General features: G+C 38.2%; 1 protein-coding gene and 1 non-coding gene across 3 annotated transcripts in view; both read left to right on the top strand.

Annotated features, from left to right (window-relative positions):
* The window catches only part of ascc3 (activating signal cointegrator 1 complex subunit 3), a 374033-nt gene extending 350014 nt beyond the window's left edge, over positions 1-24019 (top strand). For both annotated transcript variants that reach the window (XM_059982329.1, XM_059982330.1), the window contains exons 39-42: positions 1554-1704; positions 11027-11218; positions 13629-13804; positions 19650-24019. In XM_059982329.1, coding sequence (XP_059838312.1) covers positions 1554-1704; positions 11027-11218; positions 13629-13804; positions 19650-19797 — 667 coding nt within the window. In that variant the 3' untranslated portion in view covers positions 19798-24019. The remainder of the gene's footprint in view (positions 1-1553; positions 1705-11026; positions 11219-13628; positions 13805-19649) is intronic.
* On the top strand, positions 610-773 carry LOC132401410 (U1 spliceosomal RNA). The gene has a single exon (XR_009514569.1). It is a non-coding gene; the product is annotated as a U1 spliceosomal RNA (small nuclear RNA).
* Positions 24020-25537: the final 1518 nt, after the last annotated feature.

Below are 25537 nucleotides of genomic sequence, written 5' to 3' on the forward strand. Positions count from 1 at the left end.
TTTACATCTGGGGCACACAGGTACTTTTTTCAAATATTTAGTTCTGTATAATATTTTGAAAATTTAGTTCCTACTCTCTACCTTTTCTACTTTAATTTTTCTATTCTGTCCTCTCTTACTATTCCCTCTCCCTTTCACCTCTAGCCTACCAATAGTGATAAAAGACCAGCAGATGATCTGCATACTATATCTGCTCTTGAATTCAGTTTTGGGAGTTTTGCAGTGTAATGCCAGAGGGAATCATTTAATGATTCCCTTTCTTTCTCCCTTTCTACACAACCTTCTCGTGGCCAGATTGATAGTAGCAATAGATGTATTAAGGGCAAATGCAAACTACCTCTTTTCCTATAAATACATTGCAAGATGTATTTGAAATATATTTTATTTTTACTTTATAGGCCCTTTTTGCCTTTCAAGTCGCACAGCCCTGCAATCTCCTGACTTAATCCTAGCCTAATCACAGGACAATTTACAATTACCAATTAACTTACCCACTGGGACATTTTTGGACTGTGGAAGAAAACTGGAGCATCCAGGACCACATTGTCATGGGTGAATGTACAAGCTCCCTACAGGCAGCGGCTAGAATTGAAACCCCCCCCCCCCCCCATACTTACCTGGCAGGGGAGAGACCGTGATCATGAAGGTGGTTCTCCCAGAACGAGGCTATCCCATTGCACTTCGGGTGTGCTGACGCCTGCGATGTCCCCAAATGCGGTATACTCGACTGCAAAATTTGTGGTAGTGGGGGACTGCATTTGCGCTCTCCCCTGAAAAAAAAGCAAAAAAAAGGAATTGAAACCCCATAACTGATACGTAAAACCTTTGTGCTAACCACTATGCTACCATGCCACCACTGAGAGTACATTCTTGTTTGCCTCCTCAAAATTCAGAACTGATTATTTTCAGTTTCCCTTTGTATCCTAGTCCTTCATGAATCATTTACAGATAATATTCAAATTTGTGGAATCTACAACTAATTTTTTGCATTTCCATAGTTTATTGGTTGAATATTATTAACAATATCAGTGTAAGAAATCAAGATAAAGGGACAAAAAAAAATTTTCATATCTGTGCAACAAATAACAATATCAAGGGATATTGAAAGGGCGGGTAGAGAGAAGTTACCACAGACAGCTTGGAAGTCCAGGAACAAGGGGCATTGCCTAAAAGTGAAATCCATGAATTTCTGGAGTGAAATTCAGCAGTACTTCTGCATAGAAAGTATAATAGATGCCTCAAGTTCTCTTCTACAAGTGCTGTGTAAAATATTGATATTAATTATGCAATTGATATAATTTTGACAGATATTTCGGAAAATGGGGCAAATGCAAGCTTATGGTGTTAGTTTAAAGATCTGCCATTCTCTCTATACATGGCGGAACAGGTTTAAGGAGCTGAGTGGCTTATAGTTTTTCCTATATTCCAAAAACTCAGTTGTACTATTTAGTTTTAATAGTTTCACCCAGTTTGTTGAAGAGGATCATGAACCAGAAGACCTAAAGTGTATCTGCTTTATTATCTTAAATATATGTGCCAATTTATTTTGTTAGGAAATGGAATGCAGACAGAAAGAAAAGCCACTCAAAAGGTTATAAAGGTCCTGTTGAATGTCTTCCTGAATTGATAGCTGCATGTGAATGGAGGGAGGATATATTTCATTCCATAGTTGCTGAAGAATTAAAACCTCTACAGATTTCCCAGGTAACCTGCATTTTCAATCTCAGCTTATATTATTTTTTGTTATTCCATTTATTTGTTTCTTTTTTATTCAAACTTCCAGCAAGCTGGTATTTACATGTCCTTTGACAATTGCTCATCTGAGTTATTCTGAACTCTCAAAATATATTTGACATTGAAATGGGTGACTGCATGACTCATCCTTCTTCTTGGAATTAGCTTAAGAAGAACAGTTCTATTCCTGTCCTTCGCAAGTCAAATCTCTACTTTTTTAACAGTCCCTTTAGGGTTGAAAATTGCTTTAATGCAATAAAGGCAGCAGGAGATGATTAATGCATTTTAATCAGAGTCAAGTTTATTATCACTGACTTAAATGGCGTGAAATTTGTTGTTTTGTAGCAGCAGTTCAGTGCATATGATGTTTTCTTTTGCAAATAAGAATTTGAAGAATGTTTTTCTGTTCTGTCCCATGATTTTACCTTAACAGCAATGCCCAATTTCAATTCCTATACCAGCTACCTTTGATATACTCTGAAATGAGGTATATCAGTGCGAGTAACCTCACCTCTAGAAAATCACTTCACACCACTGAGATTCAGTGCACTTAAAAAGGTAACTGAGAAAAAACCTGTAATTTATCTGGCTAGACCAAATTCAAGCTTATCATTCAAAGCTGAAAGGGCAATGTGTCAGTTTCTTACATCACCTATTCAGTAAGTGTGGTATTTGTAATTAGCTTTGATTAGACCCTTCATAATGAAGAAAAGAGTTCAGCTGTTAAAATATTAACTGATTTTCTTGTGTAACATACCTAAAGGGTGCATTTAAGGCAGAGATAGGTAGGGTCTTAAATAGCCAGGGCATCAAAGGGTATGGGGAGAAGGCAGGAGAGTGGGGATAACAGGAAGAATTGGATCAGCCTATGACTGAATGGTGGAGCAGACCTGATGGGCCAAATGGCCTATTTTGCTCTGTATTTTATGGTCTTAAAGAACAGAATTTGAGAAACTTAAAATTCAGAAGTAGCTCACATAGCACATTGTCTCCATGATCACCAAAAAAAGTTTTTAGGCTAATCAGATTTTCTACCCCAAGACCGTAGGTATAGGAGCAGAATTAGGCCATGTGGCCCATCGAGTCTGCCCTGACATTTCATCATGGCTGATTGAGATTTCTTCTCAGCCTCAATTTCCTGCCTTCTTCCCTAATCCCTTCATGCCCTGACCAATCAAGAGTCTATCAACCTCTGCCTTAAATATGCATATAGACTTTACCTCCTTATCTCAGTTCTAAAAGGACACCCTTCCATTCTGAGGCTGTGTCCTCTGGTCTTAGGCTCTCACATCACAGGAAACATCCTCTCCACATCCACATATGAAGGCCTTTCAGCATTCAATAGGTTTCAATGAGGTCACTCCTCATTCTTCTGAGTTCTGGTGAAAACAGTCCCAGAGCCATCAGACGCTCTTCACATGACAAGCCATTCAAACCTGGAATTATTTTTGTGAACCCTCTCCAGTTTCAGCACATATTTTTCTAAGATAAGGGGCCCAAAACTATTTGCAATACTCCAAGTGAGGTCTCATCAGTGCTTTATAAAGTCTCAGCATTAATCCTTGCTTTTATGTTCTATTCCTCTTGAAATGAATGCTAACATTGCATTTGTCTTCTTCACCACGGACTCAACCTGCAAGTTAACCTTTAGGGAGTCCTGCATAAGAACTCCCAAGACCCTTTGCACCTTTTTTTTTGTATTTTCTCTGTATTTAGAAAATAGTCAAGCTTTTCATTTCTTCTGCCAAAAAGCATGGCCATATACTTCCGGACACTCTTCCATCGGCCACTTCTTTGCCCATGATCCTAATCTGTCCTTCTGTAGCCTCTCTACCTCTTCAAAACTACCTGCTCCTCGACCAACCTTCAGATCATCTTCAAACTTACAAAACCATCAATTCCATCATCCAAATCATTGACACATAACGTAAAAAGAATTGATGCCAATGCAGACCCCTGTGGAACACCACTAGTCACTGGCAGCCAACCAGAAAAGGCTCTCTTTGTTCCCACTCTGCCTCCTGCCAATCAAACACTGCTTTATCCATGCTAGAATCTTTCCTGTAATACTTTGGGCTTGTAGCTTGTAAAGCAGCTACATGTGTGGCACTTTGTCAAAGGCGTTCTGGAAATCCAAGTACACAACATCAAACAATTTGGCTTTGTCTATCCTGCTTGTTATTTCTTCAAAGAATTCCAACAGGTTGGTCAGGCAAGATTTCCCTTGAGGAAACTGTGCTGACTATAGCCTATTTTATCATATCCCGCCAAGTACCCTGAGGCATCATCCTTAATAATCAACTGCAACATCTTCCCAACCACTGAGGTCAGGCTAACTAGCCTATAGTTTCCTTTTTTCTACCTCTCTCCCTTTTTGAAGAGGGCAGTGCTATTTGCAATTTTCCAGTGTTGAAAAATCATTACTAATGCCTCCACGATCCCTTCAGCCACCTCTTTCAAAGCCCTGGAGTGTACACATCTGGTCCAGGTGACTTATCTTCATACGCCATTTCATTGTCCCCCATTACTACCTCTCCAGCATCGTTATCCGGCAGTCCAATATTTACTTTCGCCTCTCTTTTACACTTTATGTATCTGAAAAAAACTTTTGGTGTCCTCTTTAATATTTTTGGCTAGCTTAATTTTGTATTCCATCTTTACCTTCTTAATGACTTTTTTAGTTACTTTCTGTTTGTTTTTAAGAGCTTCCCAATCCTCTAATTTCCCACTGATTTTTGTTCTATTATATGCCCTCTCGTTGGCTTTTATGTTGGCTTTGACTTCTCTTGTTAGCCACAGTTGTGTCATCTTTCCTTTAGAATACTTCTTTCTCTTTGGGATGTATATATCCTGTGCCTTCTGCATTGCTTCCAGAATTTCCAGCCATTACTGCTCTACTGTCAGCCCTGGCATTGTTCTTTTCCAGTCAATTCTGGCCAACTCCTCTCTCGTGCCTCTGTAATTCCCTTTATTGTAATACTGATACATCTGACTTTAGCTTCTCCTACACAAATTGTAGGATAAATTCTATCATATTCTGATCACTGGCGCCTAAGTTCCTTTCCCTTAAACTCTTTAATTAATTCTGGTTCATTGCACAACACCCAATCCAGATTAGCTGATCCCCTAGTAGGTTAAACCATGAGCTGCTCTAAAAAGCCATCTTGTTGGCACTGTAGAAACTCACCCTCCTGGAATCCAGCACTAATTTGCATTTTTTCCAAATCTACCTGCATTTTCAAGTCCCCCATGACATTGTAACATTGGTCTTTTGCCATGCATTTTCTATTTCCCATTGTAGTTTGTAGACCACATCCTTTGGGGATCTATATACAACTCCCATCAAGGTCTTTTTACCCTTGCAGTTCCTTAGCTCTATCCACAATGATTTAAAACCTTCCGACCTTATGTCACCTCTTTCTCATAATTTGATTTCATTTTTTACCAACAGGGCAACACTGCCCCCTCTGCTTTCCTACTTGTCTTTTCGATACGATGCGTGTCCTTGGGCATTAACCTTGCAGCTATAATCTCCCTTCAGCCACAATTCAATGATAGTTTCAACACAATGCATGCTAATCTGCAACTGTGCTACCTTATACTACATGCATTCAAATATAACACCTTCAGTCCTGTTTTCACCCTTTTTGATTTTGTGCAACTTTTACATTGCAACTGATCGCATTAACTGCAATTTTGCCCTATCGACAGCCTCTCCTCACTACACCTTACTTCTGTTTCTAAACCAGTTACCTCATCTTCAGCACTATTATCCGCCTGTCCGACGATGCCTCTTGCATTAAAATATAGGCAGCTCAGGTCACTAGTCGTACCATGCTCTACCTTTTGATTTCTAACTTGTCTTACCAACATCTGCCTCTGCAATTCTCCACTAACTGTTGTGGAACTCTGGTTCCCATCCCACGCATCTCTAGTTTATCTCTGTGCAGCATTAACAAACCTTCTGGCCAGAATATTAGTCCTCCTTTCTGGACAGCTCCCACCTTCTTTGGAAGAGATGCCAGTGATCCAAAAATCATATGTCCTCTGTCATACGCCAACTCCTTAGCCACATATTAAACTGTATAATCTTCCTAGTTCTAGCCTCACTAGTACGTGACATGGGTAGCGATCCTGAGATCACAACCCTGGACATCCTGCCCTTTAACTTAGCACCTAACTCCCTGAACTCCCTATGCGGAACCTTGATACTCATCTTATCTGTGTCATTGGTACCTATATGAACCACTACTTCTGGCTGTTCAGCCTCCCGCTTAAGAATGCTGAGGACTTGATCTAAGATGTCCCAGACCCTGGCACCCAGCAGGTAACATACCATCTGGGAATCACGTTCTCACACACAGAACCTCTTGTCCATTCCCCTAACTAACAAATTCCCTATCAGCACAGTGTACCTCTTCTCCCCTCTTCCCTTCTGAGTCACAGAGGCAAGCTCAGTGCCAGGGACCCGACCACTGGGACTTTCCTCTGTTAGGTCATCCACCACCCCATCCCAACAGTATCCAAAATGATTTGCCTGTTGTTGAGTGCAATGGTCACGGGGGTACTCTGCACTGGCTCTTTAATCCCTTTCCCGTTCCTGTCACCCAGTCTCCTGTGTCCTGCACCTTGGGTGTGACTACCTCTATATGTCCTATCTCTCACCCCCTCAGCCTCCCAAATGGTCCAAAGTTCATCCAGTTCCAGTTCCAACATGCTTAACATGGATTGCTAGAAACTGCAGCTTGAAGCACCTCACAGTTAGTTGTAAGAAACATTGACAGTCTCCCTGTCTTCCCTCATCACATACAGGAGCATTCAGCTATCCTGGCTAGCATCTCTGCTATCCTAGCTGAGCAGATATAAAGAAGGGAAGAAAAAAAACTTAACCTAGAGCTTTTCTTTTGCTTTCTCTGACTGAAAGCTTCTCTTTGCGAAAGCCTTGAAGAGATAAAGCTTCAAGATCACCACTCTGACTTTGACAACTCTGATGACAACCCCTGTGCTTGCCCCACCTTCCTTTAATTTGCTTTTGCTAATCAATCACAAACGCTGATTCATCTTTGGTCAAAGCTCTTTCTTGCTCTGCTGACCCATTGCTACCTTTTGTACTCAGACACTAAACATAATTGAAGTCCCCCTCTTCTCAAAATTAAATGGCCGGATTGGCCACTGGTCAAAGCTGCCCATCTGTAGCCTATGCTTAGCAATATAAGAAATGATATACAAGCTGAATCCTTCCAACTGTTCTGTCCCTTATAGGAATTTGACTTTACAGTTTACAATTTGCAACAGTGTAGTAGTCAATTTGCAATGACTAGAAGTCATCTTCTCAGTAGCTAGTTTACCATATGATATCTGCAATGCTCCTCTGGTCATGCAGTAGGTGTGGAGAGCGAAACTATTGTCTATTTTAAAAATTGTCAGCTACAAGTTATATTAGGAGAGTGATAGAATATTCTCCGAAGGATTGAGGAGTGCAGTTTTCTACAAAATGGAACTTAAATATATACTCCCTCCACCACTGACAACATAGCTACAGTGTGTACTTATTACCAAATGTATTGCAGTAACTAGCCATTACTTCTTCTCTATTGCCTCCCAAGTTTTCAACCTCAGCCACCTAGAATATGGCCATTAGACACATAAGCATGAACCAGGAAACATTACTTTGATTTGGAAAAATGTTAGCATTCCACTATTATTTGCTCATTCTAAATACTGAACTACTGTACTGAAATAGTAGTATGGGCATATCTTCTTCATATGGAGAGCAGTGGTTCAAAAAGATTGCTTGTCACTTTCTTATGGGCAATATATAACCGCTTAGTAATTTCTAACTTAGTTAACAAAGCCCATTTTTTTCTTCAAACTCAGGTCATTGGTGAAAACCACTGATTACTTAATGATTTTGCTACTTTGCCCACAAAAGAATAAAAATAATTTGAATTTAAATATATGTTTAGTTCTGAAATATAATGTAAGAAAATAATATAAAATAAGAATTTGTTTTTTAATTACTCGTTGGTAAAATGTTTACAACTAAAGCTTTCATTATCTGAATAAACCAGAATTCAAAGATAAAGTGGTACCCAAATAAGCAACGTGCAAACTTCAAAGCTCTTTTTTTTGTTTGGCCCTTCTACTATATGGCAGACAGGCAGTCTGTTGTGGGCAGAAATGTTCCAACAATATCCCAAAATAGAGTGAATATAAATATCTAATAATGAGCATTGCAGAAACAGAAATGCACATGCAGAATGATGTTTTGTGTTTTAACAGAATCTAGGAAATATAAATTTTGTTTGGAAATAAGATTATACTCATTTTGAAAAAATAATTAATGTTTTTAATAAAAATAGTTACTGTAGCCTGTTCATTGGGAAAATTATTTGGATCTGTAATTTATTCTACAATCTGTCTCTGTCAGGTTGGCACGACAATCACAACTAAAATATATGAAAAAAAATATTCTGGAAATTATTGGGTTTAAAGCACCAATTTAAGTGCTAATTGCAGTCGTAATGAGAAAAGGCAGTCATCACTGGAGATTTGCATCTGTTCTGCCATCAGTATGCTCTGAACGGCTGGTGACCAGCAGAAGCTTTGCCAGCTAATTAAATAATTGCATGCAGGGAGGTGTTCTCATCTGATTCAAATGATGAAGATTAATCTTTAGATAAATATGTTTTGCTCGTATTGAAATGTTTTAGCAGCCTCGGCTGCAATAGCCTAGTTTTTATTTTTAATCAAAAAGCAGCTACCATCTAAGAGCTTTGTGATATATTTAAGCAATAAATTATCTTCTGTAGCTGCATTAGCACAATAACACTTGAACACACTGATAAACAATGTGTTGTTATCTTGACTGTTCTCCATATAAATAACACTAGTTGTGCTTTGATATATTTTTCCAGATAGACAAATGTTTTTGAAGTGGTTTTGAGGGTATCTTTTTTACCTATAAACTCCTTCAATGTGTTCACCTCAGTTGCTTTTAGCAGTGATGACATACCCTGGAATTATGATGGTCTAAATGTTAAACTAGTTATTTTATTGAGAATTTTTTACCTCATTACTTGCATCAAGGCTTTTGTTTGTGTAAAATTTGGTAACAAGCTGTGTCATTTTCTGCACTAAAAAAGGTGAGGAGGATTGGTACCACTTCACTGAGGAGAAAAGTGAATATCTCCCTCAGTAGAAGATAGGGCAAATGGAACGTACTTTGAGGAAAGAGAAAGGCAGCCACCTTATTCTGCCCAGAGGAAGCAAGGACAGTTTCCGTCTTTAAGAAGAAAAAAAAGTCATGTTGGTAATGATCATTGTACCAAAAGATCAAAGGTCAAATTTATTCAGAAAGGAAATAGTGTGTCCGAAGCTTATGGTGATCAGCTATAAATCTTGTCATTGTTGCACTCAGATTTAGAAACAAAATTGATAATTATCTTGGTTTTGATGAAATTTTGATTTAGGGTAAATGATGCTAAGGGTATGTTGACCTTTTAATAGAGTCAACTAACTAGATGTTTTGTATACATGTTAGCAAACACCAAGCAGAAGAAACAAGAAGAGCAGTAGGCCAGACAACCCCTGCTGCACCATTCAATGATGCTGAAGCTGATCTGATCTTGGCTTCAGTGCTGCTGGGCACACACTGACAGAGAACCTAAAGGTTTAAAGACACAAAATGCTGGAGGCCAGGCAGCGTCCATGGAAATGAACATACAGTTGACATTTGAGACCAAGACCCTTCTTCATGGCTTAAGTGTCCTAAATGAGGGAAGAGAGTTAGAAATATTCAAATAGGAATTCTGTAGATCAAGAGCTCTGCTCACCACTGAATTTGTCTTTAAAATATGGGATAAACAATTGGCAAGAATTGAACAAGTGAAGATATTCTGGATTGTGGAATGGAAGATGGTTACAGGGAGAAGGAATACTGTGGCCATGGAGTGATTTGAATATAACTATGGCAAGCATTTCTCTTAAGGAAGTCCATGTTGGTCAGTGGTCTGTGCAACATGGATGCCATCGTTATTAGAATTTTAGGTGACCTCATGTTTGCAAGTTCAAGTCAAGTCAAGTTGCTTTTTATTGTCACTTTGACCATAAACTGCTGGCACAGTACACAGTAAAAACAAAACAATGCTCCTCCAGGACCCTGGTGCTACATGAATCAACACAAAATTATGTGAAACAACTCAAGGCTACACTAGACTATGTAACACAACACAAAAACTACACTAGACTGTAGACCTACACAGGACTACATAAAGTGCACAAAAAATTGCAGGGCAATACAAAAATTAATCAATTAATTAATTAATTAATAAGCAAGACAATAGGCACAGTACAGGACAAATTTCAATTTAATAATAAATGATGTAGATGTCAATTCAGGTCAGAAGATTGACAAAAATACAAGCAATTATTTTGGTAACCATTGGGTTGAGAAATGGCAGAAGTTGTGTGAGGAGGAACACACAAAGGAGCTGAGGAACTCAAGCAAGTCATGCAGCATCAATAAAGGGAAAGGGATAGTTACCATTTTGAGTCAAAACTCTTTATCTGGAATCAGTCGCTTCAGTCTCCAGAAGTTGTATAAGGTGTGTGGAGGAACTGCTAGGCAATGTTATGAGGTAAAAAAAAACTTTTTTTTTGGAAGAAGAGGATACTAAGGATAATGAAGCCCAGGAGGTTGCAGATGCTGGAATCTGGAGCAACATGCAAAATCCTGGAAGAACTCACTGGGTCAGGCAGCATCAATGAACAGAAATGAACGTTCAATGTTTCATGAAAAAGGAGAGTCTCAACCCCAAAACATCAACTGCCCATTTCTCTCTATTGTAAATGTGGCCTGATATATTGATGGCTTAAAGCACGACAAGAAGAATGTTAGGGATGTACAGTTGGTGTAGGAGATGTGTTATAGTGTAGAAGTTGTGTTATGGTATTGGATGGACCCTATTACAGACATTAATGCTCATTACTCTGCTAAATGTATTTCTTTGCTGTGGTAAACATTTTTGCAAAGAACCAATTGCCTAGGATGTATTTAGTACCTGTACAGGGAGAAGTGCAGAGAACCTTGACCATTCGTAATAAGTGTATTCTATTCACTGATATCCAAATTTATATAATGTTAACAAATCTTTCTCTTTTACTGCAGATATTTTAATTCTGAATTGCTGTAAATCATTAAGAAGTCTGTACTGAAAGCTGCTTTGTAAACTGATGGAACTGTAGAGACCAAAGAAATGTACAATTATTCAAATTTCTTTCATCTTTTTAGGCTTGGAATTTCTTGTCCCATCTTCCTGTCATTGAGGTCAGTCTGAGTATCAAAGGCTGGGGGGAAAATGAGATAACGCTGCCGAATGTTTCCACTGGCTTGCGAGATGAGAAAAACTGGACACAGTTGCATGCAGATCAGGAACACGTACTTCAAGTCCATCTATGCAGGATAGGGCCACTGCGCAACAAGGTATAAGTCTTCATTGGGAAAATTGTGAAAATGATAGCCCTTCCAATATAGTAAGATTTCTCACACAGCTAGGCTGGTCATGTTAAAATTAACTTTTCTGAGTTTTTTAGAACAGATAGAAAGCAAATAATTCACCTTTGAGAATATTGGGAGTCCAGCAGACCTTGCTGGAAAACAAGACTAATGCATCATGTACCAAGCCTCTGCAATTTAGCAGAAAAAGAACAAATTTAAAACATTGTAATACTCAGAATGTTTATGGTCTGATCTCTAACCTAAATCTATTTATACCTTGCTTGCTAGGATTGGAATATTTACTTTTTGCCCTTTACAAGATAGGACTTTTGATAAATAGTGGTAGTAAGTGTCAACACAAAGACTTCCTACTTCTGAGGGCCTGATATCTGGAGGAATCCATGCAAATCTGCACACACCATTGACATAAAACAATAAAAGGCAACCCCAGTATTATAGCTATTTAGATTACTGAAATGTTTCCTTACATAATTCACAAATCACTCTCCAAAAATTTGAGATACGGAATAAAATTCACTCTCAGGAACTTTAAACAATTTACAGTGTTTTAGGGTGTCCAATTTATAACTTATTTATTTTGAACTTGCATTTCTTGACATGCAGGGATAAAGTTGGTTTGAATTGTGAAAAATCAGGAAGGTACCACTGCAGTGACGTGGGGCTGGGAGGGTTGCCTGTTAATGGAAAATCAGGAGTTTTAGGTATACTCCTTTATAAAACCATTAAAACAGATTATTGTTAATTTTTTTTGTATACATATAATCATTGAGACATTTTAAATTTGATGTCATTGGACAGATATACAATTTTTCATGCTAATAATTCTGCTACTTCATTAAACAGTGCAGAAACTGGTTTTACATCTGATTTGGTTGTAAATGGGCTTCATAGACTCTCAAGGTAATTACCGTGCTGGAGGCCATTTTGCCTATGAAGAGTTTACTGGCTACAGATAGAGCAACCAAGTCCCACCCTTCTGGCCCCTCTGCTTTGTCCTATAAACTTACTCCTTTCAGTTATATTATCCAGCTAACTTTTGAATTCTATGATTGAATATATCTCTGTTTTGACCTTTGGCAGTGCATCGTCAACATCAACTGTTTATAGCAGGAAAAAAAGTTTGTTTTCCCCTCATTTAACTTGTGGCTCTTATGCCAATCATCTTTATTTTGTGTTCCCTAGTTCTTGATTCCTGACTTTCATGGTTTTCCTTACAGTGCACTCTTCCAAGAATAATAGCTTTAGCATAACTAAAGTTCCCCTCCATCAATCATTTTAGTAAATCTCTTCTGAATATCTTTTTGCCTTTAATGTCTTAAAGATTACCATGAAACTTTATTTTGCTGGAGATTAATATATTAGACAAACATGGCATAGTTTTTTAAAGTAATCTTATTTGAGTTTATCTTTTACCAGAAGCTGTGAAAGAAATAATGTTGTATCAGAGATCTGAAAAATATTACTCTGCTAATTATTTAAAGAAAGAAGTAGAAGGTTTAAATTATTGGCCTCACTTTATGCTAAAAGCAGTCAGTCAGGTGGCTGTGCTATGTTCAATCTTGGTTTCTCTGTTCTCCAAGTTTGATTTCACTCTTTAATTACTGAAATGGTGAGGCAGTCTTATCAAAGTGCTCTGCATTCAAACTAACTGAAAGAGGTAACAGCATGTTCTTATCAATGCTCCACTGTATTACATCATTGGAAACCTGTTGAAAGAGAAAGTCAGCGCTCCAGCAATTGCGAATTTTTGACAATATGTTAACTTTAGTTCCTTTTCCAGTAATAGCTAACAGACCTTTTAACCAGCAATGATCAGCTCGTGTCAGCTTTGTAGTGCTCTCATTTTGAGGTTAAGAGGCCATGGGTTCATGCTAATAATTTAGACATACCCGTCAGTGCATTGCTGATATTTCTTCATTGTCAAAGGGGATCCTCCATCTCTCTCTGTCAACACTGGAAGAACAGATTAAATTGCTGCTCTCAGTTAGTGGACTGTGCGTGTGAAACGTTGTTCATGCAAGCAAGATCACTGCAGTCAAAATGTTTTTAATTTTGTGAAGTGTTTCAAGGTATTTTAATGTGATTTTTTAAATTGCAACAAGCTACATAATAGGAATCTAAAATGAAAAGCAGAAATTATGTAAGTGCTGTATATAGGTCAAAGACATTTTACAATTACTGGTAAAAGTTAGAGCTAAACAAGAATTAGAGAATAAATAAAGGAGGAGTGGAATAAGAAAAACAATGACTATAATCAGTTAGATCTTAGTTATCTCTGCTTTAAAAGTATTATGCAGCTTACATAGGAAATGTTTATAATTGTTCTTAATGAACACACAATGTTTTCTGATTGATATCTCATTTTGGTTGTCAGAGAAAATATAGCAGCAAAGCCATTACACCACGTTTCACAAAAGCCAAAGATGAAGGCTGGGTTGTCATTCTGGGGGAAATAGACAAAAAGGAATTGGTGGCTTTGAAACGAGTAGGATATGTTCGAAATCAAAGCACTGTTTCTCTAGCCTTCTATACACCTGAAGTCACTGGAAGGTAAGATCATAATACTCATTACTATCACTGTCAACTCACATCTATGTCGTAATTTTACCATTGTAAAAATATTTAAAGTGCTTAACAAAACATGAAAAATTGATACTGGGGAACAGATGGAGATATTAGCGTATGTGGCAAAAATCTAGTAGAAGAGGGAAGATTATAAGGAGGGTTTTGACAGGGTAGAGGGAAACAAAGGTGAAAGGTATGAGAACCATGTTCTAGATTATTGACGCCGTAAGATTCATACCAATGCACGTATAAATGTTGGGGAAGAGGATGTGATGGCAGCTACATAAGAGGCTGGTGAGAAGTGCAGAAAATCCGGAGAGGAACATGAATTGGCGGTGTTTACAGAAACAAGGAGGGCCAAGGTTATAGAGAGATTTAAGTTCATGAATAGGACTCACGTATTTGAGAAACTTGGAGCTAATAATGTAAGCCAGAAAAATAAGGAATGAGTGGCAAAAGGAACCTGATAGTAGGGAGCTAAGGCATTGCATATTAGAGATGATGTTACTATAATTTATAACATTACCAAGAACCATCCAAGATGTGTACATGTTTTAAAACATTTTAACAATAAGATAATACAATCAATGGTATTCTGACTGACTGTTATACCAACAGGTAAAATAGTGGTATCTCAGAGTTACACCTGTAGAGGCAGATGGTGTGAATTAATTTGATCTTGTCTAAGCTTACAAAAATAACATTGAAGTGCTCATTGTTTAATGCCTGTATTCAAGATTGATCTCACTGTAAGTTTAACCTTAGGCAGCTATAGAAAGCAGTTCTTAAATAAAGTGAAATATTAAGTTTAAAAATAATTATGAATGCAGTTTTCTGTAATCTGGTTTTAACATAAGCAAAAGCTCCATTTGTTACGACATGGGAGTCAAGGTAGACGTCAACTGTTTAATCCTCAATTGTCTTCCACTTTCTAAAATTAGCCAAAGGACCCTCGAAATTACTTGAGAAATGAAATATTTGGATATGGTCTGGGTTTTAGGATTTTCAGTGAAACAAATACCTCAATGTGTATTGCACTGTTACTCACAAGATTCAGATTCAGATTCAGATTATTGTCATTTAGAACCACAAATCCAATGCAGTTAAAAAATGAGACAACGTTCCTCCAGAATGATATCACAAAAGCATATGACAAAACAGACTACACCCGAAAATCCACATAACGTTTGGCAATCCCCAATCCAGAGTCCGGAGAGGCTGCTGCTTATTAATATTGCGCTACCGTCTTAGTGCGTTCCCCGGAAAGGAGCTCCAAATCCACCAGACAAAAACAAGACCAAAAACTAAAGCTACAAGACCCGCACAAAACCACATAATTACAACAGTGCAAACAATAGCATAATTGATAAAAAACAGATCATGGGCACAGTAAAAATAGTCCAAAGATGTTAAAGGACTATAAGTTCAAAAGAAATCACCACACAGTTTCCACAAGTCCCCAGGGGTCCCAACAGACTCGCCATCCCACGCCGGCAGCAGAAGGGAATACCCCCGCTATGGACTTCCACGGCGCCACCTGACTCATCCTCGCAGACGCAGTACACAATGAAAGCTCCATCGAACCCAGCCTCGCAGACGCAGCACACACCAAAAGCAACCTGACAGCAGCGGACTCCGAGTCTGTCAAACCTCCGAGCCGACGACCATCCCCTCCAGCACAGCTTCTCTGAGCACCTTCCTCTGCCGAGCATATTAAGATGGCGCCACCAACGGCCGTCAGCAAATCAACCCCAAGGACTAGGGGCTTGTTCTTCCCAGCAGTCCCGGACTTCACAGCAGCAGCAGCAACGAAGAAGGTCTTCCTGGAGATTTCCCGATGTTCCTCTGTGCTACCACATCCATTTTCAATTGATTATGATTGCGCATGGCACCCCACTTCACAAAGAACAGATTATCAGCTCCAGAGTGGCCACTGCAAGCTGCGTCGCACCGTCATCTTGGAAAGATCCTTCTGATGAGGAATCGTTGTATGCTTCTGTTATTCAAATGTCAATATTAAAGCTAAATTATAAACAAAATAGTGACTCATAATTTTTGCCCAGGATTTATAAATTTATGTGCAATTCATCCCATAATAGACAATAGGTGCAGAAGTAGACCATGCAGCCCTTCAAGCCTGCACCGCCATTTTGAGATCATGGTTGATCATCTACTATCAATACCCGGTTCCTGCCTTGTCCCCATATCCCTTGATTTCCCCTATCCATAAGATACCTATCTAGCTCCTTCTTGAAAGCATCCGAGGCAGTGCATTCCAGACCCCCACAACTCTCTGGGAGAAGTTTTTCCTTAACTTTGTCCTAAATGACCTACCCCTTATTCTCAAACCATGCCCTCTGGTACTGGACTCTCCCAGCATCTGGAACATATTTCCTGCCTCTATCTTGTCCAATCCCTTAATAATCTTATATGTTGCAATCAGATCTCCTCTCAATCTCCTTAATTCCAGCGTGTACAAGCCCAGTCTAACTTCTCTGCGTAAGACAGTCCGGACATCCCAGGAATTAACCTCGTGAATCTATGCTGCACTTCCTCTATAGCCAGGGTGTCCTTCCTTAACCCTGGAGACCAAAACTGTACACAATACTCCAGGTGTGGTCTCACCAGGGCCCTGTACAAGTGCAAAAGGATTTCCTTGCTCTTGTACTCAATTCCCTTTGTAATAAAGGTCAACATTCCATTAGCCTTCTTCACTGCCTGCTGCACTTGCTCATTCACCTTTAGTGACTGATGAACAAGGACTCCTAGATCTCTTTGTATTTCTCCCTTGCCTAACTCTACACCATTCAATTAATAATCTGCCTTCCTGTTCTTACTCCCAAAGTGGATAACCTCACACTTATTCACATTAAACGTCATCTGCCAAGTATCTGCCCACTCACCCAGCCTATCCAAGTCACCCTGAATTCTCCTAACATCCGCATCACATGTCACACTGCCACCCAGCTTAGTATCATCAGCAACTTGCTGATGTTATTCTCAATGCCTTCCTCTAAATCGTTGATGTAAATCGTAAACAGCTGTGGTCCCAATACCGAGCCCTGTGGCACCCCACTAGTCACCATCTGCCATTCGGAGAAACACCCATTCACCGTTACCCTTTGTTTTCTATCTGCCAACCAGTTTTCTATCCATGTCAATATCTTCCCCCCAATGCCATGAGCTCTGACTTTACCCACCAATCTCCTATGTGGGACCTTATCAAATTCCTTCTGAAAATCGAGGTACACCACATCCACTGGATCTCCCTTGTCTAACTTCCTGGTTACATCCTTGAAAAACTCCAATAGGTTAGTCAAGCATGATTTGCCCTTGGTAAATCCATGCTGGCTCGGCCCAATCCTATCACTGCTATCTAGATATGCCACTATTTCATCTTTAAAAATGGACTCTAGCATCTTCCCCACTACTGATGTTAGGCTGACAGGACGATAGTTCTCTGTTTTCTCCCTCCCTCCTTTCTTAAAAAGTGGAATAACATTAGCCATTCTCCAATCCTCAGGAATTGATCCTGAATCTAAGGAACATTGGAAAATGATTACCAATGCATCCGCAATTTCCAGAGCCACCTCCTTTAGTACCCTAGGTTGCAGACCATCTGGACCTGGGGATTTGTCAGCATTCAGTCCCATCAGTCTACTCATCACTGTTTCCTTCCTAATGTCAATCTGTTTCATTTCCTCTGTTACCCTATGTCCTTGGCCCATCCATACATCTGGGAGATTGCTTGTATCTTCCCAAGTGAAGACAGATCTAAAGTACTTATTGAATTCTTCTGCCATTTCTCTGTTTCCCATAACAATTTCACCCAATTCATTCTTCAAAGGCCCAACATTGTTCTTAACTATCTTCTTTCTCTTCACATACCAAAAAAAGCTTTTGCTATCCTCCTTTATATTCCTGGCTAGCTTGTGTTCATACCTCATTTTTTTCTCCCCGTATTGCCTTTTTAGTTAAGTTCTTTGTTCCTTAAAAATTTTCCAATCATCTGTCCTCCCACTCACCTTAGCTCTGTCATACTTTTTTTTAATGCTATGCAATCTCTGACTTCCTTTCCCCTCTTTGAATCCTTCCTTCTCCGGGGGATGAACTGATTTTGCACCTTGTGCATTATTCCCAAGCATACCTGCCATTGCTGTTCCACTGTCTTTTCTGCTAGGATATCCGTCCAGTTAACTTTGGCCAGCTCCTCCGTCATGGCTCCATAGTCTCCCCTGTTCAACTGCAACACTGACACCTCCGATCTGCCCTTACCCTTCTCAAGTAGCAGATAAAAACATCGTATTATGGTCACTACCTCCTAATGGCTCCTTTACTTCAAGATCGCTTATCAAATCCTGTTCATTACACAAGACTAAATCCAGAATAGCCTTGTCCCTGGTCGGCTTTTGTACAAGCTGTTCCAAGAATGCATCCCGTAGGCACTCTACAAACTCCCTATCCTGGGGTCCAGCACCAACCTGATTCTCCCAGTTCACCTGCATGTTGAAATCCCCCATAACTACTGCGACATTACCTTTGCCACATGCCAATGTTAACTCCCTATTCAACTTGCACCAAATATCCATGCTACTGTTTGGTGGCCTGTAGACAACACCCATTTGGGTCCTTTTGCCCTTACTGTTCCTCAGTTCTATCCACACAGACTACTTCTCCTGACCCTATGTCCCCCCTTGCAAAGGACTGAATCTCATTCCTCACCAACAGGGCCACCCCACCCCCTCTGCCCACATTTCTGTCCCTACGATAGCACGTATACCCTTGTACATTCATTTCCCAGTTCTGATCTCCCTGCAGCCATGTCTCCGTTATCCCAACAACATCATAGTTACCCATTCGCATCTCTGGAAGCCCAATGTTCCAATGTTTGAGCAGTCAAAATAATTCTTAGAACCTGCTGGAAAGCCACAATGATATGGAACTGGTGTCTCTTATAGGCCACAGCCAAATGTGGGTGGCAGGTTCCCTTCTTAAAAGACATTATTAATGAAAATGGTTTTAAGTTCAAGACTAATGTTTAAAACTTAATTCCCTAACCAAATAAATTGGTATATACCTATTTACCTCTTAAAAATGTGTCAAAATTTTGAAAGATCTTATAGAATTTATAAATTTGTCTACTGCACTGTTGATGGCAAATCTATCTCAAATATTTCCTCATGACCAAATGGGATTACATATCAACACAAAAATAGACTAGTCCAGACTGGTGTTTGTGACACCAATGGAACTGAAGTGTGATTTAACTGATATCTAAACAGGTTGAACTTGACTTCCTACTTCTCAATTATTTCACTCCAGAAATAAAGCATGATTTTCTATTTGTATTCCTTATAACTTGGTTAAACTTTCCTAGCTTTTAGTGAGTTGAGTGTTCTCCAAGACTCATACCTGCAAGCAGTTCCACATTATTTTTTCAATCTTGTACGCTTTGTTCCTGTTTGGAAAACCTCAACTTCTGTAAGGTTTTAACTAAAATATAATTTATTACATTATCTTAAATACTAATAGTGGCAGTATAAATACAAGATCCGCTCTATATTTTCACTCTAAACCCAATAAAATTTCAGCAGTACTGTTTTTGATGATAAGACAATACCTTTGGAATACTGGTATTAAGGTAAATTGCATATAATCAGTTTTGATAATATTAAGGAAAGGGTGCAAAAGTATGTATTTTAAGGTATAATGTAAAATGCTGGAAATGGCAAGTGTGCAAGATCTGCAATTAATTAATCTGCATTATTTGTTCTTTTCAAAGTGAAGTAGGCATTTAAAGAACTGCACCATTCTTTTTATTTGCTTTCAGGTACATCTACACATTCTATCTAATGAATGATAGCTACCTGGGGCTGGACCAGCAGTATGACATTTATTTGGACGTGATACCAGCAAGTATTACTGCTCAGGTCGACATGGAGGTCTCTGATGCCATGAATGACCTGGCTGTGGCCTGACATGGTGGGTTTACTGCTGGAAAAACCCAGGAGCAGAGATCCTGCAATACAGATAGTGCTGGAGCCACACTGAAATTCCATGATATTTGCCTTAGTAGATGCAACTTCTAACCTCAGATTCAAAGGAAATTACAAGTGGCTGCTGAAGTGACTTCCAGCATGAATTTTCTGCACAGCTTGGTGGCCTTATGTAAATTTGTATTTTAGATTACTGCTATACCAAGATAATTTGAGTCTCCTTATATTGTTCACCTATGCACCAGGCAAAAAGCTGAAAGCTATCTAGTAAGAGTCACAACTTCCTTTAATATTACTTTATATTGGTTATGTATTTGTTATAGAAGTCATTGGCACTTTCTTTTTAAAAGAGTATCTTATTTTTAATCAAAATCACACTTATTCAGTGAATACAAATTTGCCTCTACAACTGGTGTTGATCAATGTGATTACCTAAACGATAAAGAAGTCAACCTACAGTTTTCTTCATAACCAATAAAGCATGGACTTTATATAGTTCTTGTAATTGATATCAGAGTGTATAAAAGATTATTCTATATAGTGTAAGTTATTTTGAATGAAGATCAAACTCACCAGGAATATCAGCAAGGCAAAATAAAAGCCTGTACAATCAGCATTAATTTTTTATGAAATAAAAGTATATTTAAAAAATCTATCTGTATGATGAGAAAGAAGATAAGGTAATATAAAGGCAAGTTGTGATTGAAAATTCATTCCCATATCGACTGAGTGCAGAGGATATTCATTTCCATGGTAACATGAAGGCTAAACTTGACACATTCAGAACTATGGGGTCAGGTAAACCTAGTAACCTTTCTCTGCAGTGAGAGCTGCAACACTTCATTTGTCAATATCAATTTAGTTGTATCTGTAAAAATTAAGTTGTGGAAAGAATAGTTACTACCACAAAAAAAAAATGATCATTACTGCCAAAAGGGAAACTGGCATTCAATATAAGTTGAAGTTTACAATGCTGCTTGCAAATGTACAAAACCATTAAACTTTATGCAATACCTATATTTGTCTTGTCCTGTTTGTTATATTAAAACACAGTTATTGAGGGATGTATTATAGAATACTTAAAAAGATGCTAAAAGAGCCTCCTTGTTTCTTGTCCTTTTTATGATGAGGGAGTTTTGTATTTCATCCATCCTTATTAAATAATAAATTATTTTTTGTTATTTACCAATAATATAAAGGCTGTATAATGCAGTATAACTGATTCAACTAAATGAGTTTTCACTGTGTTTATTCCATTATTTATACACATTGATACTTCTTTTAATGAAGCAGTTTGTCCAGTATCTCCCTGTTATTTGCTTGTTATAAAGCAGGATAATGTGAAATCCTTTTCATTGATATGTGCAATAGTAGGAAGGAATAGGCAAAGGAGTGAAATGCACTTTGAAATAGTTGCTTACAAAATTGCAATTATTGTGGTTGTAAGATTCAAATTGTAGAACAATATTTTAAGTATAAAATGTCAAATGAGTGAGTAGCAACTGCCAGTAAGACTGAACATAGAGAGAGGGGTTAAATGTAGCCGTCATGTTTTTCCTTGATTGTATTTTCAAAGCAGCATAGGATACAATATCAGAAGTAGTAGTTCGTAGTCTCATCCATTATTTTGGCTAAAATAGTAAATGAGATCACTTGAGTTAAGTTTGTACTAAGTAAACAAGCTATAAACTTTAACGTTCCATTTAAATTCTATGTTTCCCAGGAGTAAAATGGTTATTTTAAGTGACACAGTAACTAAGTCAGAAGATTCTGAGCATGTTGTTTACCTGCACTGCAACATTACCTGATGTAAGCATAGACAGATCAGAATGATTCTTCCCCTGCTGTAGACTTCGGAAGAGATTAGATTAAAAAGATAATTGCTAGTGAAAGTGCATAATTTTGAGGTACTCTTTGCAAGAAAATACATTCATTATTATCTTATATTTTAATATTCTAATTAGTGGTTTAGCCAACTGCTTATAATTGCTTTTGATAAATCCTTTTATGCAGCATGTGTTTTTTTTTACCTCCTAACTATTGCATAAAAGGGAATCCTATCAAGTCTGTACAGACTGCTCTGTGTGAATTATTTAACCGATTTTCAGTGGTGTAATGAAATGTTGGCTCTGAAGAATTTCATTGAAGTATAAGTAATGATATTGCAGAATGGTAACTTCCTCAGTACTCTGTTACAGACAAAATCAGGGCATCTGTTAGAAGTACTGTCTTGCCTATAATGCAAATGTGATTACTCTCGGTGGCCACTTTATTAGGTATACCTATGCTCCTGCTCATTAATGCAAATATCTAGTCAGCCAATCACATGGCAGCAACTCAATGCATAAAAGCATGCTGACATTGTCAAGAGGTTCAGTTGTTCAGATCAAGCATCAGAATGGGGAAAAAATGTGATCTAAGTGACTGACCCTGGAGTGATAGTTGGTGCCAGATAGTATCTCAGTATCTCAGAAACTGCAGATCTTCCAGGGTTTTCATGCACAACAATCTAGAGTTTACAGAGATTGGACCAAGAAAAAAAAACAAACAAAATCGAGTGAACTGCAGGACTGTGAATGAAAACTCCTTGAGAATGAGAGTGGTCAGAGGAGATCAGCCAGACTGGTTCAAGCTGACAAGAAAGCAACAGTTGCCATGCATTACAGCAGTGTTGTGCAGGCCTTACCAGATTCCACTGCTGTACCTAATAAAGTGGTCACTGAGTCTATATGTGAATTGAATGTTTACATAATCTGCCAACCAAAAAATTTATCAAGATAGGATTTTATTCTTAGAACTAATTTCAATCTATCTAGAAATCAAAAGCAACAAAAACCGTTATAGGTTTTATATCCTGTTTGGTGATTTTTATTAAGATTAATGATTTGTCTCCTTATTTATGGAGCAGACATAGTGAGATACAGCACACAAACAAGCCATTCATCCCATTGGGCACCCCTTTGCAGTAATCATATTTGACTCCCCACTCACCCACTCACTTCCATTAACGTCCTTCAACTTAATAAAGTAGTTTACCTACCAACTAGTTCAACCTACCAACCTGCACAGCTCTGGGGTCAGAACATCCAGAAAAAATCCACACAGTCACAGGAAAAATGTACGAGCTCTGCACAGGCATCACCCAAGATCAGGATCGAACCTGGATTTCTGGAGCAGTGAGGCAACACCTGTACTGTACCAACCAGAAACTTCACGTCTGTGAGTTGCAAGCAGTTCAAAGACAGTTAACCATGCTAATACCTGGAATTGCAGGTTATGAGAAAGGGGTCAGTTGTCCTATTGATGGCTTAGGCTTACATCTGGTGGAGTTAAAAATAAGATAGGACTTGACTGAAATATGACAAGTCCTGTTGTGCCTTGGCAGAGTGAATGTAAAGAAGATAATTTTCATGTGAGGAGATCTAAAATAAAAAATCATGTTTTAAACTAAGGGATTGACCACTTAAAATAGATGAGGCAAAATATCTTTTTAGGTGTATGTGTCTTTGAAGCTCCCTTCCTCAAAATACACTAGTAACGGTCATTGAATAGTTTTTAATCAGGTACTTGATAAGTAAGGAGGTGAAAGGTTACGAAGGGTATTTGTCATGTAGAGTTGACATTACAATATTTTAATGAATGACAAAATTGGCTTGAATGGACACATAGCCATCTCCTGCTTATAATTCATATTGAGTCGACCTTTACAATTCACTGTTACTGGACACAATTAAGGTATTACAATTAATTCTGCATTTTCCAAAAGCATAGAAGCTCATTCTTGATTATTGTTCAATCAGCATGCGAACCTTGGGCCAGGCTCTATTCATGTGTGTTGTAAATTTCTCAAACCACAAATTGCTTTTTGGGAAAGATATGCTTCATTTTGTTTTCTTTATCTGAATATTCTTAATTATTAAACAAGCTTTAAAGCTGAATTAAGAATTTTTAAAAATATTTATTTCATAATAAGGGTTACATTTGAATAGAATTGTTACTTATACTCTTTACTATCTTTGCATCTATTAAAAATCATTGAACTTTTTCAAATAACTAGATATTTTCCGGATATTTTTAACTTGAGAACTAATCCTTAGATTTTGGCATGAAAAGGGTGAAAACTGTTGTTCTGTGCTTTAAAACGAATAAAGCTTTCTTACTCATTAAATATTTTTGTTCTTTAACAAATTGGGAGAATTAATTATTAAAGTCCAGTTTAGAAAATGACTAATTTTGTTTATTGACTATTGTTTATTTCTCATCTTCTCGGAGGACTATTACAATTATTATGAAACCAAAATTGCTTACCTGTTCTTTGCTTCTCTAAGGTTGCAATAGAATATTGATCAAATTGAAAATAGGCAATGGTATAGCAGATGGAATTTAACTCAGACAAGTGTGAATTGACGATTTTGGGAAGTTAAACCAGACCAGAACAAGCACAGTGAATGGCAGGTCCCAGGGGAGTTTTGATGAACAAAGAAACATAGCGACGAGTACATAATTCCCTGGAAGTGGCAAATCAGGAAAACAGAAGTGCCTTCATTTCACATGGCATTGAGTACAATCATGGGGATAGCATGTTGCACTTGTACAAAGTTTTGGTTAGACAGCAGTTCAATTCTGATAACCATGCTACAGGAAGGAAGAGAGCTAGTGAGGATTGAAACTAGATTTACAAGAGTGTTTCACAGATTGGGGGCCTGAGATTGGGAGTTTTTTTTTCTGGAGTAAAGGAGACTAAGCTGTTACAGAGATTTATAAAATTATGAAGGGCATGAATGGGATAGATTGATACAGCCTTTTCCCCAGCAGAGAAGAGTCTAAAGCTAGAGGACATACGTTTAAGGTGGGAAGGAAAGGATTTGTAGGGGACAACTTTGTAACAGAGGCATATAAAGTTACAACATTTAAAATCCTTTGAACGAATACATGAGTAGGAAAAGGTTGCAAGACACACAATGCTGGAGGAACTCAGCAGAAGTCCTGGTGAAGTGTGTTGGCCAGATACATTGACTGTACTCTTTTCCATAGATGCTGCCTGGCCTGCTGAGTTCCTCCAGCATTTTGTTTGTGTTGCTTGGATTCCAGCATCTGCAGGTTTTCTCCTGTTAGTGAGTAGGAAACAATTTGAAAATGTGAAGGCTTTCCCCACCACTTTCGCAGTCTCCAAATCTAATAAAACCCAATACTGGCAACTTATTCCCTCCAGAATGATTTTACCATTTTTGATACATATGGGGCTTGTTCCTGAGAAATCACCAATCTTCTCAATATTCTAATTTTCTCTACCACCCAAAACTTCTCATCTATACTCAAGCATTCTGAAACTATATACAGTATGTGTTGGTCCTTGCTCTCAGAACCATTATCAGTGTTGGTACACCGGGACACCTCTCTCCATTTCTTTTAATTTCCAGAAACTTGTCTCCAAGACAACCCAGAGGCCATAAACAATTATTGCATTTTCTGAACTGAAGGCAAACTTTGTAAACTACATCCCAGTCCAACTGGATTTCCAAACATTTCTTTATACCCATTGTTAAAGTCAGTGTTGCCTGGTATCAATTGTTAATAACCTCTGATTTGCCACAATCAGAACCAAGGAAAATCACAATAAAATGGAATTCAGGCCCTTCAGCATGTGTCATAATACAAATGAAATGCATCCTTATTTTGAGGTTTCATGCTTTCATACACCACAAAACAGTCTTTAGAATCC

This window comes from Hypanus sabinus, chromosome 10, assembly GCF_030144855.1.
Source record: "Hypanus sabinus isolate sHypSab1 chromosome 10, sHypSab1.hap1, whole genome shotgun sequence".
In the NCBI taxonomy this organism is placed as follows: domain Eukaryota; kingdom Metazoa; phylum Chordata; class Chondrichthyes; order Myliobatiformes; family Dasyatidae; genus Hypanus; species Hypanus sabinus.